Below are 16,657 nucleotides of genomic sequence, written 5' to 3'. Positions count from 1 at the left end.
GAAGACCCTGAGGCTGGGAGGGATTAGGGGCAGGAGGAGAAGGGGACGACAGATGATGAGATGGCTGGATGGCATCACCAACTCCTGATGGACTTGAGTTTGAATAAACTCTGGGAGTTGGTGATGGACAGGGAGGCCTGGCGTGCTGCGATTCAAGGGGTCGCAAAGAATCAGACTCGACTGAGAGACTGAACTGAACTATATTTCTGACAGTTTTTCAGAATCTTCAATGTGCAACAGAAATAATTTAAAATCAATAATGTTGCTCTTGCATCCTTTAGAAGATATTTTAACAAACATTTTTTAAAATGGCAGAGCTGAAATTTTACATCAGTTTATGGACTCTAGACAGTAATAAAACACAGACAAATATACAGAGACAACTCTGCTGAAAGTTTACAGAAAACTCTGTATTCCTAAATAATACTAAAAGCAAGAAACGTGTTAGTCACTCAGTCCTTTCCTATTCTTTGCAACCTCGGAGACTGTAGCCTGCCAGGCTCCTCACTCCATGGGATTCTCCAGGCAAGAATACTGGAATGGGCAGCAATTCCCTTCTCCAGGGACCTTTTCTGAAGAAAGAAAAGAAAAAAGAACTTCATAGCATGGGAATCTCACAGAAGCACAGGAACCAATGAACACCTGAGGTCATGGTGTAAGAAGTACATGGGAAAATGTATAATCACTGCCAGGTATTTTGGCAACATTATGAAAGCCATTATCTCAGTCTACTATGAAAAATAATAATTATGCTATTCCACTGCATATATTCCTCCCATGACCTGTAACCTAATAATACGTATCCAGGTTACTCCTTGCCTAAGAGAACACATACACTAATCACCCCTTCCTCCAGACAGGCCACACAGTTTTCTGTCACTGTCGAGTGTAAACTCATGCTTATTGATTATTGGCTAATTGTTTCACTGTCTGAGCACATGGCACATGAGTGATGGGGTTATTGAGATTATATTTACCCTTCCTTAGTTTATGTAAGTCTCAAGGAATTTGGGTTGGTGGGTTTGGACACGTACACATGGGGTATCAAAGATTTTCACAAACGCTGGTCCTTGGCTAAGAGGAGACTCTGCCTTGGACCCACCTGTGTAGGTCCACTGCACTCCACTATCGGCATTGTCCTTCTGAGTGAGTTTGTTTCCTGGAACGCGTGGCTAAAACATTTCCATTGGGAATCTCAGATACCAGTGACGCCCCGTGTTCATTTCTCACAAACGGAAGTCACTAATTCTTGAGAATTCATCATGGTCTACAGAAAGCCAGGATAGAGTGAAGAAAAGGCTGTGGGACACAAGGGAGAAGCAGCCTAAGAGCCGGTCTTCACCATTATAAGAAATAAAGGAGGCGTGTCTTCTTCTTCGCTGGCATTGGTCGTCTTTCTGTGGAATTGCTGATAGCACTATGTCTTCAGGAAATGCCAAAATTGGGCACCGTGACCCCAGTTCAAAGCAACAGCTGTTATGCCAGATGGGCAGTTCAAGGATATCAGCCTAGCTGACTACAAAGGAAAATATGTTGTGTTCTTCTTTTACCCTCTTGACTTCACCTTTGTGTGCCCCACGGAGATCATTGCTTTCAGTGATCGGGCAGAAGAATTTAAGAAACTGAACTGCCAAGTAATTGGTGCTTCTGTGGATTCTCACTTCTGTCACCTGGCATGGATCAACACACCCAAGAAACAAGGAGGACTGGAACCCATGAACATTCCCTTGATATCAGACCCCAAGCGCACCATTGCTCAGGACTATGGGGTCTTAAAGGCCGATGAAGGCATCTCATTCAGGGGCCTTTTTATTATTGATGATAAAGGTATCCTTCGACAGATCACCATAAACGACCTTCCTGTTGGCCGCTCTGTGGATGAGACACTGAGACTAGTTCAGGCCTTCCAGTTTACTGACAAACATGGGGAAGTGTGCCCAGCTGGCTGGAAGCCTGGCAGTGATACCATCAAGCCTGATGTCCAGAAGAGCAAAGAATATTTCTCTAAGCAGAAGTGAGCACTAGGCCATTTTAGGGCCAGGCTGCAGTAGGCAGCCTTGAAAACAAAACCTCTTTTGTCCTACTGTCATGCTTAAAACCATTTTACACTCTGCCAGGATGTCTACGGAACAGGACGGGCCTTTCCTGCAAGAGTTGGAGAGGCCAGCCTTTCTTCCTCTGGACGGCCAACTGATGTATACAGTAAGGGGGTATCACTTTTGATCTTTTGTAGTTTTATTAAATTTGAAATGAGAAAAAAAAAAAAAAAGAAAGAAAGAAAGAAAGGAAAAAGAGATGTTGACAACAACAAACCACCCAGGGAGAAAAATTAGAATCAGAGCATAAAGGTGTGCAGCTTCTCAGCCCAGCCGTTTCAGGAGGAAAAGCAGACACAGCCCCCAACCCGGGACAGGACGTTTACCTGAGAAGCTGCCATTCCCTCCTCTTCTGCCTCCTGCTCTGCGTCTTCTTTGGGGATATTATGTCCCAAACTCTCACACAGGCTGAGAAAATACCTTTAAAGGCATCCACACAGCTCTTTCACCTTCAGCTGCTGCTGTGAAAAAGAAGAGAACGTCCTCTTCCTCTCTCCCTTTTCTGAGCTCTTTTCTGACTTCCTCTGTCCCTCAGCTGTAGTGGGTAATCAAGATTAAGCTGATATGCTAATCACATCCTGGGTTTGGTGCTCACTTTCCCCACTCTGTTTGCATACCACCCGAGAGTTCTCTTTGTTTTCGCATTAGAGAGACCAAGCCCCAGAACAATTCACAAGAAACAAGGAACCCAAATTCTGGGCTACCTGACTCTGCCTCTGAGGGTCTTTGAAACAATGCAGCAGGAAGACCCGCTTCCAGGAGCCCTGAGCTTGAGCCCTCAGCTCTGCCTGCCCCAGAGCTCTGGAGCGAGGGTTGAGAGCGGGATCTTCTAGAAACAATGAACCTCAGCCTGATTCCGGGGGAGGGGCTCTTTCTCGGATGGGTGTGGCCTGTGCCTGTGCTCTTGGGGGAAGGGAGGGGAGGGGTGAGTGTTTGGTGGGAATCACCTGGGGGCCCTGGGTTCCTGCAAGGCTTTGCTCTCAAAATTCTAGTAAAGATGGCCTGAGTCCTTAGTTTTGGTTTGTTTCTTACTCCCCTCAGTAACCTACGACACAGGTTTGCACAAAATGATTTGCACTGTGACCACCTCTCTGCAGGTGGGGGGTCTGGTACATACAGCAAGACCAGGATCCGGGAGGTGTTTCCATCACAGCTTTCTTTGAGAATAAACCAGGGGCAGCAGTGGACGTTGGGTTAACAGTGTGTATGTGCAGGGACAGATGCATTTGAAAATGATGCCCTAAAATCTATCCGGTGACCAAGCAAGGACATAATGATCAGCGTTAAGTCATAAGTGAACTTACCCATAAATTAACACATGAAACAGATTCTCTGGTGGCTCAGACAGGAGAGTCTGCCTGCATGTGGGAGACCCCAGTTTGATCCCTGTGTCAGAAAGATCCCCTGGAGAAGAAAATGACAACCCTCTCCAGTATTCTTGCCTGGAAAATGCCATGGACAGAGGAGCCTGGTGGGCTACAGTCCATGGAGTCCCAAGGAATCAGACATGGTCTGAGCGACTTCACCTTCACTTTCAACACAGAAAAAATGTTGCTTCTCTACTTCATGTTTGTATTTCCAGGCTTTATGAATCATCTGCTACAGTTTGTTCTCTGCTCTTTATGGAGAGTTCTATTTTTCATATCTTTAAAGGATAATTGACTAAGGAAAAATTAAAGATAGCATATCCATTTTTCTAGTGGTATATATTCTAAAAAATAATCACTGTCCTTGCACCAGTACCACTATCTCAGATGATTTAGTTTCACAGCAGAATTGAAAGTAAGGTGCAGAGCTTTCCCATATACCTTTTGTTCCCTCACGAGGATAATCTCCCTACTTGTGCCCCACCAGTGTATACATCTGTTACCACTGATGAATATACATAGACATTAAACAAAGTTACTAGTTTCACCTTATGTTTCTCTTCTAGGGGTGTTCACTCTAAGGATCTGGGCAAATGTTTAATAACTTGTGTGCATTAAAACAGTTTCACACAATGATTTCATGGTCCTGAACTCAGGATATTCATAGCCCCTCCTTGCAACCCATGGCAACCACTGACCATTTTAATCTCTTCTACATTTCCGAGTAAATTCTAATGTGGCTCCGTGGTAAAGAATGCACCTGGCAATGCAGGTGATCCGAGTGATGTGGGTTCAATCCTTGAGTAAGGAAGATACTTTGAAAGAAGAAATGGCCACCCACTCCAGTGTTCTTTCCTGGGAAATCTCAGGGACACAGGTACCTGGCAGGTACAATCCATTCAGTCCGAAAAACTCAGACACAATGCAGCACATAAGAACATTGACCTACATCAAAATGCCGTGTTGTAAAAATCTTCCTTTTTGCAGCATTTTCAGATGGGCTTCTTTCACTTAGTAAAATGCATGGAACAATCGTCCATGTATTTTATACCTTGAAAGCTTAATATAAAAATGTTTAAAATCGATGTCAGCACGACTACTCCTGCTTTTTAAATAGTATCATCAATAACATTTTCTAGATTCCATATGTATATATGTTAAAACTTATTTTCACAAATATAGAGCATAGACCTGTGGACACAGTAGGAGAATGAGACGGGTCCCAATTGAGAGAAGAGCCTTGACATTTATTCACCACAATGTGTAAAACAGGTAGCAGGTGGGAAGCTGCTCCATAGCACAGAGAGCTCAGTGCAGGGCTCTGTGATGGCTAGAGGGGTGAGACGGAGATCATGGGAGGGAGGTCCTAGAGACAGTGGGTATACATATACCTATGGTGATTGATGAACTTGTCCAGCAGAATCTAACACAACATTGTAAAGCAATTATATTCCAAAAAATATATATTCATCTCAAAAGAAAAAAGAAAAACCAGACATAACGCAGTGCTTAGGAACCCCCCTGACAGTGCAGGGCTCTCGAGCCTCATCCCTGGTCCAGGAATACTCCACATGCTCTGGGGAGACGAAGCCTGTGTGCCTCAGCTGCTGAGGCTGGGGTGGGGGGCAACTTGGTCCTTTAGATTGGCAGGAGGCAAAAGAGAGATGCTCAGCATCACTAAACAATAAGAAATGCAGAACAAAACGACAGTGATACATCACCTCCTGACAGTCAGAATAACAACTAACAGAAAGCCCACTAATAATATCATAAATGCGGAATAGGCTTGGAGATCAGGGAACCTCCTGAATGGCTGGAGGGAGTATAAGCAGGTGCAGTCACTTGGGAGGACAGTGTGGAAGTTCCTTAAAAAACATAACCTCCTGACATTAAAGGAAGTGAATTCCCAGAATAGTAGACAAAATAGATTAACTGACAAATTTATAAGATTTGCAGTTTTTAGTAAATCATCTGCAATTCTGAAATGACCAGTTGTGAACTAGAATTTTTAAATTCTTTAAGTAAATGTGTATGAATACTCACACACTCACATGTTCTCACTGCCTGTATATCTTCAGATATATATTTATTGTATTCAATGTGTGTTACATAAATTATATAACACATATACTTTCAGATATTTATATATTGCATTCAATGTATGTCAAAGTCATGAGAAACATGAAATTGGCCAAACATGGCAAACATGATAGTTTCATTGAGTTAGACAAGGCTGTGGTCCATGTGATCAGATTGGCTGTTTTTCTGTGATTGTGGTTTTTATTCTGTCTGCCCTCTGATGGAGAAGGGTTAGAGGCATATGGAATCTTCCTGATGGGAGAGTATATCTGAGGTTATTGATATTTCTCCCAGCAATCTTGATTCCAGCTTGTGCTTCACCCAGCCCGGCATTTCACATGACCTTCCATGCAGTTCAGTTAAATAAGCAATGTGAGAACATACAGACTTGATGCACTCCGTTCCCAATTTGGAACTGGTCTGTAGTGCCATGTCCAGCTCTAACTGTTGCTTCTTGACCTGCATACAGATTTCTCAGGAGGCAGGTCAGGTGGTCAGGTATTCCCATCTCTTTAATAATTTTCCACAGTTTCTTGTGATCCACACAAATGCTTTAGCATAATTAAGGGAACAGAAATAGATGTTTCCCTGGAATGGTCTTTCCTTTTCTATGATCCAAGGGATGTTGGCAATTTGATCTCTGGTTCCTCTGCCTTTTCTAAATCCAGCTTGTATATCTGGAAGTCATTGGTTCACATACTATTGAAGCCTGGCTTTGAGATTTTGAGCACGACTTTCCTAGCATGTGAGATGAGTTCAACAACTCATGCCTCAGCTTGAGCATTCTTTGGCATAGCCTTTCTTTGTGATTAGAATGAAAACTGACCTTTTCCAGTCCTGTGGCCAGGGCTGTTTTCCAAGTTTGCTGCCATATTGAGTGCAGCACTTTAACAGCATCATATTTTATTGTTTGAAATAGCTCAGCTGGAATTCCGTCACCTCCACTAGCTTTGTTTGTAAGTGATCCTTCCTAAGGATCACTTGACTTTGCACTTCAGAATGTCTGGATCTAGGTGCATGATCACACCCATCGTGGTTATCAGGGTCATTAAGCTCTTTTTTGTATAGTTCTTCGGTGTATTCTTGACAGCACTTCTTAAAATCTTCTGCTTCTGTTAGGTCCATACTGTTTCTGTCCTTTATTGTGAACGTAACTTGATTTATAAAATAATTGTATTTAATAATGATGATATTAATGTATTTTACAAAAGTAGCTATGTTTTAAAATAAAACATATCATGCCTTGTCATTTAATTTTAAGTTTGGTAGCATTTCTAAATGTATTATTTGGGTAGCAAGTTTCTCTTTATCTTGAAACTCTTACTATTAAGTCAATAGGGAGTAAGGATAAATTTTATGCATCTAATCAAATGTAGGTATACTGAAAGAAGTAGAACGTTTTAGCCATTCAGCCATGTTCAGTCGTGTCCTACTGTTTGTGACCCCATGGACTGTAATCCGCTGAGTTCCTCTGTCCATGGAATTCTCTAGAGAAGAATACTTGAGTGGGTTGCCATTTCTACTCCAGGGACTCTTCCCGACCCAGGGGTTGAACGTGGGTCTCCTGGACCACGGTTAGATTGTTTACTGTCTGAACCGCCAGGGAAGCCCTCATTGTAGTCTGCTTTAGAGGCCTGCTCTATGACAGGGCTTCTGGATAGCTCAGTTGATAAAGAATCCACCTGCAATGCAGGAGGGCCCTGTTCGATTTCTGGCTTGTGAAGATCCCCTAGAGCAGGGAAAGGCTACCCACTCCAGTATTCTGGCCTGGAGAGTTCCATGGACTCTATCGTCCATGGGGTTGAAAAGTGTCTGAAATGACTGATTCACTTTCACATTTCTATGACAAATTTTATTTTTTATTAAAAGTTATACAATTATATAACCTTAAATATAAATTATGTAGGTACATATAATTTATATGCAAATGAAAAATATTATAAATTATACAGAGTGAAGTATGTCAGAAAGAGAAATATAAATATCATATACCAATGCACATATATGGAATCTAGAACGATGGTACCAAGGAATTTATTAGCAGGGCAGCATTGAAGAAACAGACATAGAGAACAGATTCATGGACATGGGAAGTGGAGAGGAGAGGGTGAGATCTATGCAGAGAGAAACATGGAAACTTACATTACCACAGGTAAAATAGGTAGCCAGTTGGAATTTGTTGTATGTCCCAGGAAACTCAAATAGGGGCTCCTTTGGTGGCTCAGACGGTAAAGCATCTGCCCGCAATGCGGGAGACCAGGGTTCGATCTCTGGGTTGGGAAGATCCCCTGGAGAAGGAAATGGCAACCCACTCCAGTACTCTTGCCTGGAAAATCCCATGGAAGGTGGAGCCTGGAGGGCTGCAGTCCATGGGGTCGCAAAGAGTCAGACACGACTGAGTGACTTCACTTTCACTTTTCACTTTATCAACTTAGAGGGGTGGGATGGGGGAAGGAGATGGGATGGTAGTTCAGGAGGGACGGGATATATGTATACCCGTGGCTAATTCATGTTGAGGTTTGACAGTAAACAATAAAATTCTTTAAACCTATTCTCTTTCAAATAAATATAAACAATTTTTTTTAAATTAAAAAATATTTTGTTTGACAAATGTTGTTTTTCAAAGGCACTCTAAGCTCTTTACTTGCTTGGCAACAGAAATACTAATTGGTTTTTTGAAAGGTATTGAATAAACCTTTATTAGGAATCATGGAAGACTATAACCTAAACTATGATACTGGAAATAACAGTGTGATCAACTGGTATGACACTGAAAATAAAAGTCACTAATTGTAAATCATAAAGTGATCGGTTAATTAATGTGACATGAAAAGTATTAAGTCACACTTTAAGTATTAAGAAACATTATATCACATTTATAGAAAATGCCATTTTTAAAAAGTGATGTCTTTTTGTTTTATAAAATGAAGTTATACAACTATAAATTTTGAGAATATTTTCAAATCAGAGAATAGGACACATTATGCTTTTATGTCTGATAGCTGCTCTCTGAAACCCATTTTTGAAGTTACTTTTGGAAAATGGTCTGACCCAAATCAGTCAAGTATGTATGTTTTCAGTACAAAACAATGTCTTTGTTAAGCACTTTATAAATTCCAGTGTTAGAGAAGGTATTTCTACTGCTTCCTGGAAGCCCAGATGGTAAAGACTATGCCTACAATGCAGGAGACCAGGGTCCGATCCGTGAGTCAAGAAGGTCCCCTGGAGAAGCAAATGGCTACCACTTCAGTATTCTTGCCTGGAACCTTCCTTGGACAGAGGAGCGTGGTGGGCTGCAGCCCGTGGCATTGCAAAGAGTCAGAAACGACTGATGGACTAAGAACACAATTGTCAACTCTATACACTGTTTCTATAAGAGATCATTTCTATAGATTTAATTTATTTTTATTAATCATGGAGGTGCTATTGGCATACATATAGGAACCCTAAAAATGTATGATTTCATGATTTCAGAGAGATCTCTGCAATTCCAGTCATTAGTTACATTATAAATCAGGTTCCATATCACTTGGATTCAACAATACCCGTCACTGTCACAAAAACTATACTGCAACTTCCTTGGTTGTCCAGTGACTAAGACGCCTCATTCCCAATGTGTGTTGGGAGTGGAAGAGTTTGGAGGCCTAGGTTTGAGCCCACATCAGGGAACTAGATCCCATATGCCACAAGTAAGATTCAGGTACAGCCAAATTAGTAAATATTTTTTCAAAAAGAATTATAGTAAGATATATTAGGAGGCATTGGGAACTGATATCTGGTGTAGCACCTAATCTCTGTATCAACAGATTCTGGCAGGAGTATGTCATTTCTGTGGTTAGGTTATAGATGACACTGGATTCCAGTCTGCCTCTTTCCTTCTGGAATCATTTCCTAAGGGAAAAGCCAGCTGTCCTCTTGTAAGCCCGGTCTCTGGTTACAATTACTGAGGCTTCCCCCCAACGGATCATCTAAGTGATTACATTCTACTTTTCATCACTTACGAGACACTCATCTTCAAACACTCGCACCAAGAGGAATTTTGCCTTTTTTCAACTAGCTGAAAGCATCTTGGTTTCCCATAGAGCCGGCTCTCAAAATTCTCTTTTGCCTTAAGTTTTGTGAAACACTAACTTAGAACAGGCAGGAAGTGCTCTGCTCCAGAGGAAATCAAAGAGATTTAAAAGCAGCAAAAAGCAGAGAAATGAAGCACAGTTGGACAGAAGGATCAGTTCAGTTCAGTTCAGTCGCTCAGACTTGTCCGACTCCTTGTGACCCCATGAACCGAAGCACGCCAGGCCTCCCTGTCCATCACCGACTCCCGGAGTTTACTCAAACTCATGCCCATCGAGTCGGTGATGCCATCCAGCTATCTCATCCTCTGTCGTCCCCGTCTCCTCCTGCCCCCAATCCCTCCCAGCATCAGGGTCCTTTCCAATGAGTCAACTCTTCACATGAGGTGGCCAAAGTATTGGAGTTTCAGCTTCAACATCAGTCCTTCCAATGAACACCCAGGACTGATCTCCTTTAGGATGGACTGGTTGGATGTCCTTGCAGTCCAAGGGACTCTCAGGAGTCTTCTCCAACACCATAGTTCAAAAGCATCAATTTTTCGGTGTCCAGCTTTCATCACAGTCCAACTCTTACATCCATACATGACAACTGGAAAAACCGTAGCCTTGACCAGACGGACCTTTGTTTGGCAAAGTGATATCTCTGCTTTTCACCATGCTATCTAGGTTGTTCAAAACTTTCCTTCCAAGGAGTAAGCGTCTTTTCATTTCATAGCTGCAGTCACCATGTGCAGTGATTTTGGAGCCCAAAAGGTTTAATTCTGACACTGTTTCCACTGTCTCCCCATCTATTTCCCATGAAGTGATGGCACCAGATGCCATGATCTTAGTTTTCTGAATGTTGAGCTTTAAGCCAACATTTTCACTCTCCTCTTTCACTTTCATCAAGAGTTCATCAAGTTTAGTTCATCTTCACTTCCTGCCATAAGGGTGGTGTCATCTGCATATCTGAAGTTATTGATATTTCTCAGGCATATTTCTCCCAACAGAAGGATCAACAGATCCCAAAATGGACAGGGGCAGGGCGAGGGGAGATGAGGCTCCACCCTCTCTGGTCCCGCCCCTACGCAATTGCGGTTCAGGCCTGTTCCCACCCACTGCCCTTATTTCGCGTCTCATTGGCCCTGGCGTAGCCCAATCACCTCTCTCTGTACCACTTCCTCCGCCTGCGCGGGTGCAGTAGCCTGCAGACCCGGAAGTGAATGTAGACTAGCGACGGAGGAGTTCCAGTGAGTTTGCTCTCTTTGTTTAAAACCCGGATTTTGTAGTCCCACAGCCTGTTGTCCTCCACACGTGAGTTTCCGGGGTGTCTTTGGACGTTAAAGAAGACTCTTGAGTTTCCCTTGGACTACAAGGAGATACAGCCAGTCAATCCTAAAGAAAATCAGTCCTCAATATTCACTGGAAGGACTGATGCTGAAGCAGAAACTTCAATACTTTGGCCACCTGACGCATAAAACTGACTCATTTGAAGAGACCCTGATGCTGGGGAAGATTGAAGGCAGGAGGAGAAGAACGACCGAGGAGTAGATGGTTGGATAGTATTACCGACTGGATGGACATGAGTTTGAGTTAGCTCCCGGAGTTGGTGATGGACAGAGAAGACTTACTTGCTGCGATCCATGGGTCGAAAAGTGTGGGACTCGACTGAGTGGTTGAACTGAACTGGTGGAGATTAAAACTACTGTCCCCACCTTCCCGCCCCCGGTGTGTCCCAGCATCTCTCTGAGAGAAGTTCTGAAGTCCCTTATCTTAACTGCCGGATCCCTGGGGCCCACATCACATTTCTGTTAATATCGTTCTAGGATCCATATCTTTCTCTGGCAGTCCTACTTTCTAACGTGTAGACGCCGCTGCTTGAAGTCCTGCATTGCTCAACCCCTCCGTCTCTGATCCATGATGAGTTGAACGAGGCTCTATTCTGTATGCAGTTTGGTCAGGGCCTCGCCTATAGTGTGAAGGGGAGGGTCAGCGTAGATTATGTGGTTTTCACAGGAGGGGCCGCGATTCTGAAGAAAAGAATGAAATTAAAACCATCTCATTTGATTCTGTGTTCCAGAATCCCTGCTGTGTCAGTGGCCATAGAGGATTGTGATTTGTACCTGCTGAGATCCTCCCTCTGTGTGGGGCTGTGTTACAGGGAGCTCGCTGTGTTTTTCCAAGCATTGAACGGCCTGTTTTCTGGGGTCACTTCGCAAGACTGATCTTACCTTAGAAGGAAGCCCAGAGGAAGAGGAAAGCAAGGAGTCAAAAATGACGCGTTCCCAGGTAAGAGACCTATATTTGTTTATTTTGTCTCTCCTGAAATGCTGTTTCTTTGGACTTGATAAACTTCTTAACTTCTGAATGGGTTTGTTTGGACTTATCCATAGTCATCATCCCAAGGGACCCGTTGCCCTCCTGGCACATCAGTGTGACAGAAAACACTATTGTCAGCCAAAGAAGCTCACTCAAGCTTTTAAGTCCCAAGTTTTTATTGGGGTTTAGCCAGGTAGCCATGGTTGATAACATCTCCAGCATTCTGCCCTCCTTAGAGGTTGGACTAATAAGCCCACCTGGCTCAAAGCCCCAAACCTCTAGTCACTTCATTGGTCTTTGTGAAATGCCCAGCCTCATAACCTGAGTCATCCCATTATTAAACTAGGGGCCCACCATAAGTCATCTTGTTAGCATAAATTATCAGGGCCTACGGAGAGTAATAAAGCCACTGCAGTCACTAAGGAATTTACAAGAGTGAGAAAACCTAAATTCCAAGAGTAGTTTAAAAACTTCCAGACCCTGGGGACCAAAGCCTTCGAGATTCTTTTTAACTTTTAGTATTTATTTAGTTTTGGCTATACTGGGATTTTGCTGATGGTCTTCGGCTTTCTCTGTTATGATTAGGAGGGGCTGCTATCTTGTTGTGGAGCTCTGGCTCTAAGGCACGGGTTCAGTCGTTGTATTAATCCCTGGCAGGCTCTGGAGGATGTAGGCTTCAGCAGTTGTGGCACACTAGCTTAGTTGCTCCAAGGCTTGTGGAATCTCTCCTGACCAGGAATGGAACCCGTGTCCCCTGCACTGACAGGCAGATTTCTACCCAATGGAGCATCAGGCAAGTCCTTAAATTCTTTATTACACAACCTTGAAACCTTAATGTTTCCTTTCTGCCCTTTGATTCCCGCCCCCCCCCCCCCCTCTTATTTTTGATGTTACCTTGGAATACCTCACCTGTTGCATGATTGCCAAATATTATGTTGTCTTTAAGACTTCTATTTTATTGTTCAAAAATAATGTCTAAGTCTCTCTTTATGTGGGCTTCTTTGGCTACCTTGGAAGGTATTTTGCTTCATTTCTTTTGAAATTTCAACTAGTCTATACAGTGGTAGCTTCATCTGTAATTTGGCAGGTTCCCTTTATTTAGGTGTTTTTGTTTTTTAAATTCAAAATTATGTTGACTCCCCTAGATACAGCTGAGACTTATACTTGAAATATCCATGTTTGCTTTGAGTTTGATTGTTTTGAATTTGCAGTCACTGAAGTCTTTAGATCACTACATCTTCCAAGTAAAGCTTGTGATTTTCAGGCTTTATGTGCTTCAGTAAAGATTTACAGTTTCTTTACATAGGTCTGGAAATGTGTTCTAAATCGGTGTCATGGTATATTTGCTCATAAAATGTAGACTTTTTCGAATATTGTGTTTTTAATTACTGTTACTAAAGAGGAAAAATTGTTTTTAGTGAACCCAGATGGCTCAGTGGTAAAGAATCCGCCTACCGAGCAGGAGACCTGGGTTTGTTCCCTGGGTTGGGAAGGTCCCCTGAAGAAGGAAATGACAACCCACTCCAGTATTCTTGCCTGGGAAATCCCATGGACAGAGAAGTCTGCATGGCTACAGTCCATGGGGTGAAAAAGAGTTGGACATGATTGATGTGACTTAGCACGCATTCATGCACAATTTAGAATTTTTTTTTTTACCATAAATGCAAAAATACACATGAGTTTTAAAAAAAGGTAGATTAAAAATGTTTCTTCCAAAAGATCTGTTACTTATGGAAGATTGCTTTTCCCTTAAGTGTCTTTATGTGTGCATCTGTGTGTTCCGGCAGAAACCTAGGGTATATATAAAACACATCATCATTTCATGAATATTTTTATTTATTCCAACCATCAAAAATTGTTCTTACATATTGTCCATGTCCTTAGATTGTTTCTTTGTAGTGAAATGAATAAATAGTTCCTTTTTAGTATATGTATACATGAAAATGTTCAAATGATTAGATCAATTCTTTTTCTTGTTTTTTATATTCCTCACAGTTAGAAAAACTTCTGTGAACTTTCCTCAGAGTTGTCCCTGTGTTTTTGTCTGTGTATTATTAGTAAAGTTTAGAGTACATGAAGTGAAATAAATTTAAGCTGTTTAAGGAATGTTTGCTATATATTTGCAGAAAGGTGGGACAACAACATTATTGATTTTAAATTGTTTCTGTTGCACATTCAAGACTCTATAAAAGCTATCAGAAAGATATATAGTATATAGTACATAGTTAAAATGATTGTTGCTACTGAGGATGCTATCTTATTAGAACTGTAAAATTTGTAAAACACTTGAACTTCAAAAGTCAGTATGAATGCTTACATTACTTATTATTACAAGTACTTAATATAAGTACTTATCGTACTTCATTACGGTTCAAAACGGTCATTCATGGAGCAGAATTTTCAACATTACTAGTTTAAAGAAGCTTGTTAAAAATACTAAGAAAAAACTAAGCTTGTTAAAATAAACAGCACATTTGTCCCACTCAAGAACTCTTGGATCAGAGTGTGCTTTTTCAAAATATGACCTGTTTCCCTGATAGGCAATTCATCCTGTGTCATACAAATACAACACTCAAAAATAAATATGCCGGGAATTCCTAGGTTGCCTAGTGGTTAGGACTTGGTGCTTTCACTGCGGGGTCCCAGGTTCATTCCCTGGTCAGGGAACTAAGATCTCACAAGCCAAGTAGTGTGGCCAAAAAAAAAAAAAAAAAAGCCAATGTAGTTCTGATAATTTTATCATTTCTCTTCTAGATCAGAATAGTTTCTGAAATGGTTTGTGAGTCACATCTCATCATTTCTTGGGTTAGGAATTCGGTAGAAAATATTTCTGTGTAAAAAGTATACCCCAAACGCTCTCCTTTATCAAAAGCAGTTCTGTGAGCTGCTTTTGTCATCTTGGGGCGCATTAGGAAGTCTTCTCATGGACACATGTCATCTGTACTCTGTATTTCCAGGACAACTGATGTTCCAGGATATGACCATAGATTTCACTCAAGAGGAGTGTGTTTCCTGGACCTCAGTCAATGGGAAGTGTACGGGGACATGATGTTAGAGAACTGTAGGAACCTGGCCACTTTGGTTGAGGATAGCTTCCTTCCAGAATCTCTTATCTGCTCTCAGGGTTTTGGTTCCTGCATTTCTAGAATGTCTTTTGGAGTCTTCTGCTTCTTTTAACAGCGTTTCAGATCCCTGCTTTGTATTGGAAAATGGGAAGCTGTGAATTTAAAAAGAAGACTTCATGATGATTTGATTTTTTTTCTTCCTTGATGTAATCTGCCTCTTCTAGGTAAGTGCTAATTCTATAAGTTCTGTGATATAAAATGGTGTCACCCTCCTCTTCAAATCAATTTCCACTACTTACTTTTGCCTTGTAGTATGTGACCAGAATGTCAGGATCTGATTTTTATGTATTAGTTAGTGTTGTATAGGTGCTTTCAATAAAGTATTTGGGGAAATCTTTTTCTAGGCTGTCTTAACATTCTACCATGCATTCTCTTCTCACCTGGATACATATTAGATTGGAAAGTGGAATCCCTAGCAAAACAAATATTCCATTCTCTGATGAACAGGTCTTGTGGTCTCTAAGGTAGACCTGGTCACTTTTCTGGAGCAAATGAAGGATCCCAGGAGTAGAAGGAGAATGGAGACAATGGCCATGTACCCAGGTACGTGTCAGTGGATGGAGCCGATGGCTCAGGTGAGAGGTCCAAGCATCAGCGAGGAAGTCATTCTGTGTCCTGTGTTTTTGGAAGATCTGCTTCATTGAAAACGATTTAGGAGAAGTCTGGATTTATTTCTGTTTCTGTCATAGACGGCTATCACCTGCTGTCTTCTTCCTGTTAAACCATGATGAAATCTTGTCTGGTGATTACCTTTCTCTTTCACAGTGAGAACTAAAATGCTCTTCTTGGCTTGTGACAACCTGCATGAATCTGGTTGCTGTTTCATTTCTTGAGAGTCCTAATAAAACTGTGCACATTTCTGAGTAACTATGATGTTCCATTTGTCAAATATCAGGTCTTTCTATAAAGATACTCCTATTGGAGAGAAGACTTAGAATTGTGGTGAATATGGTAAAGTTTCTAATCAGTCTTCAGAACTTATTCAACAGCAGACTCTTCAGAATCCACAAAAAGAAAACAAGTGTAAGAAATGTATCAAAGTCTTTACTCACTCATCCAATCTAAGTAGAGATTGGATAATTCATACAGATGGGAAACCTTTCAAATGTACAATAGTTGGCAAATCCTTTAGTAAGACTTCACATCTTAGTCACCATCAGTGAATGCATACTAGCCAGAAATCTTTAAACTTATAAATGTAAGGAATGTGGCAAAGTGTTTATCTATTGCTCAAATCTTAATCGACATCAGCAAAGTCATACTGGGGAGAAACCTTTTAAATGTACAAAGTGTGGCAAAGCCTTTGATCAGAACTCAAATCTTACTTAACATCAGCAAATTCATACTGGAGAGAAAACTTAAAAATGTAAGGATTGCGGCAATACATTTCACCAGATATCAAGTTTACTCAACATCAGTGAATTCATACTGGAGATACACCTTACAAATGTACAGAATGTGGCAAAGCCTTTATCCATTGCTCGAATCTTACTGAACATCAGCGAACTCATACTTGGGAGAAACCTTAGAAATGTACCAAATGTGGCAAAGCCTTTACCAATAGCTCAGGTCTTTCCCAACATCAGAGAATTCATACTGGGGAGAAACCATGCAAATGCAAA

At 41.5% G+C, this 16,657-nt stretch overlaps 1 protein-coding gene and 1 pseudogene across 1 annotated transcript in view; both read left to right on the top strand.

Annotated features, from left to right (window-relative positions):
* The window catches only part of LOC133055203 (zinc finger protein 107-like), a 78,182-nt gene extending 61,951 nt beyond the window's left edge, over positions 1-16,231 (top strand). The window contains 1 exon segment of the mRNA XM_061140629.1: positions 15,971-16,231. Within this exon segment, the coding sequence (XP_060996612.1) occupies positions 15,971-16,231 (261 nt within the window).
* LOC133054823 (peroxiredoxin-1-like) lies at positions 1,405-2,273 on the top strand (annotated as a pseudogene).
* Positions 16,232-16,657: the final 426 nt, after the last annotated feature.

The sequence above is a fragment of the Dama dama genome, chromosome 4 (assembly GCF_033118175.1).
Source record: "Dama dama isolate Ldn47 chromosome 4, ASM3311817v1, whole genome shotgun sequence".
NCBI lineage: Eukaryota > Metazoa > Chordata > Mammalia > Artiodactyla > Cervidae > Dama > Dama dama.
The sequence above is the reverse complement of the archived record's forward strand: the minus strand, read 5'-3'. Positions and strand labels throughout refer to the sequence as shown.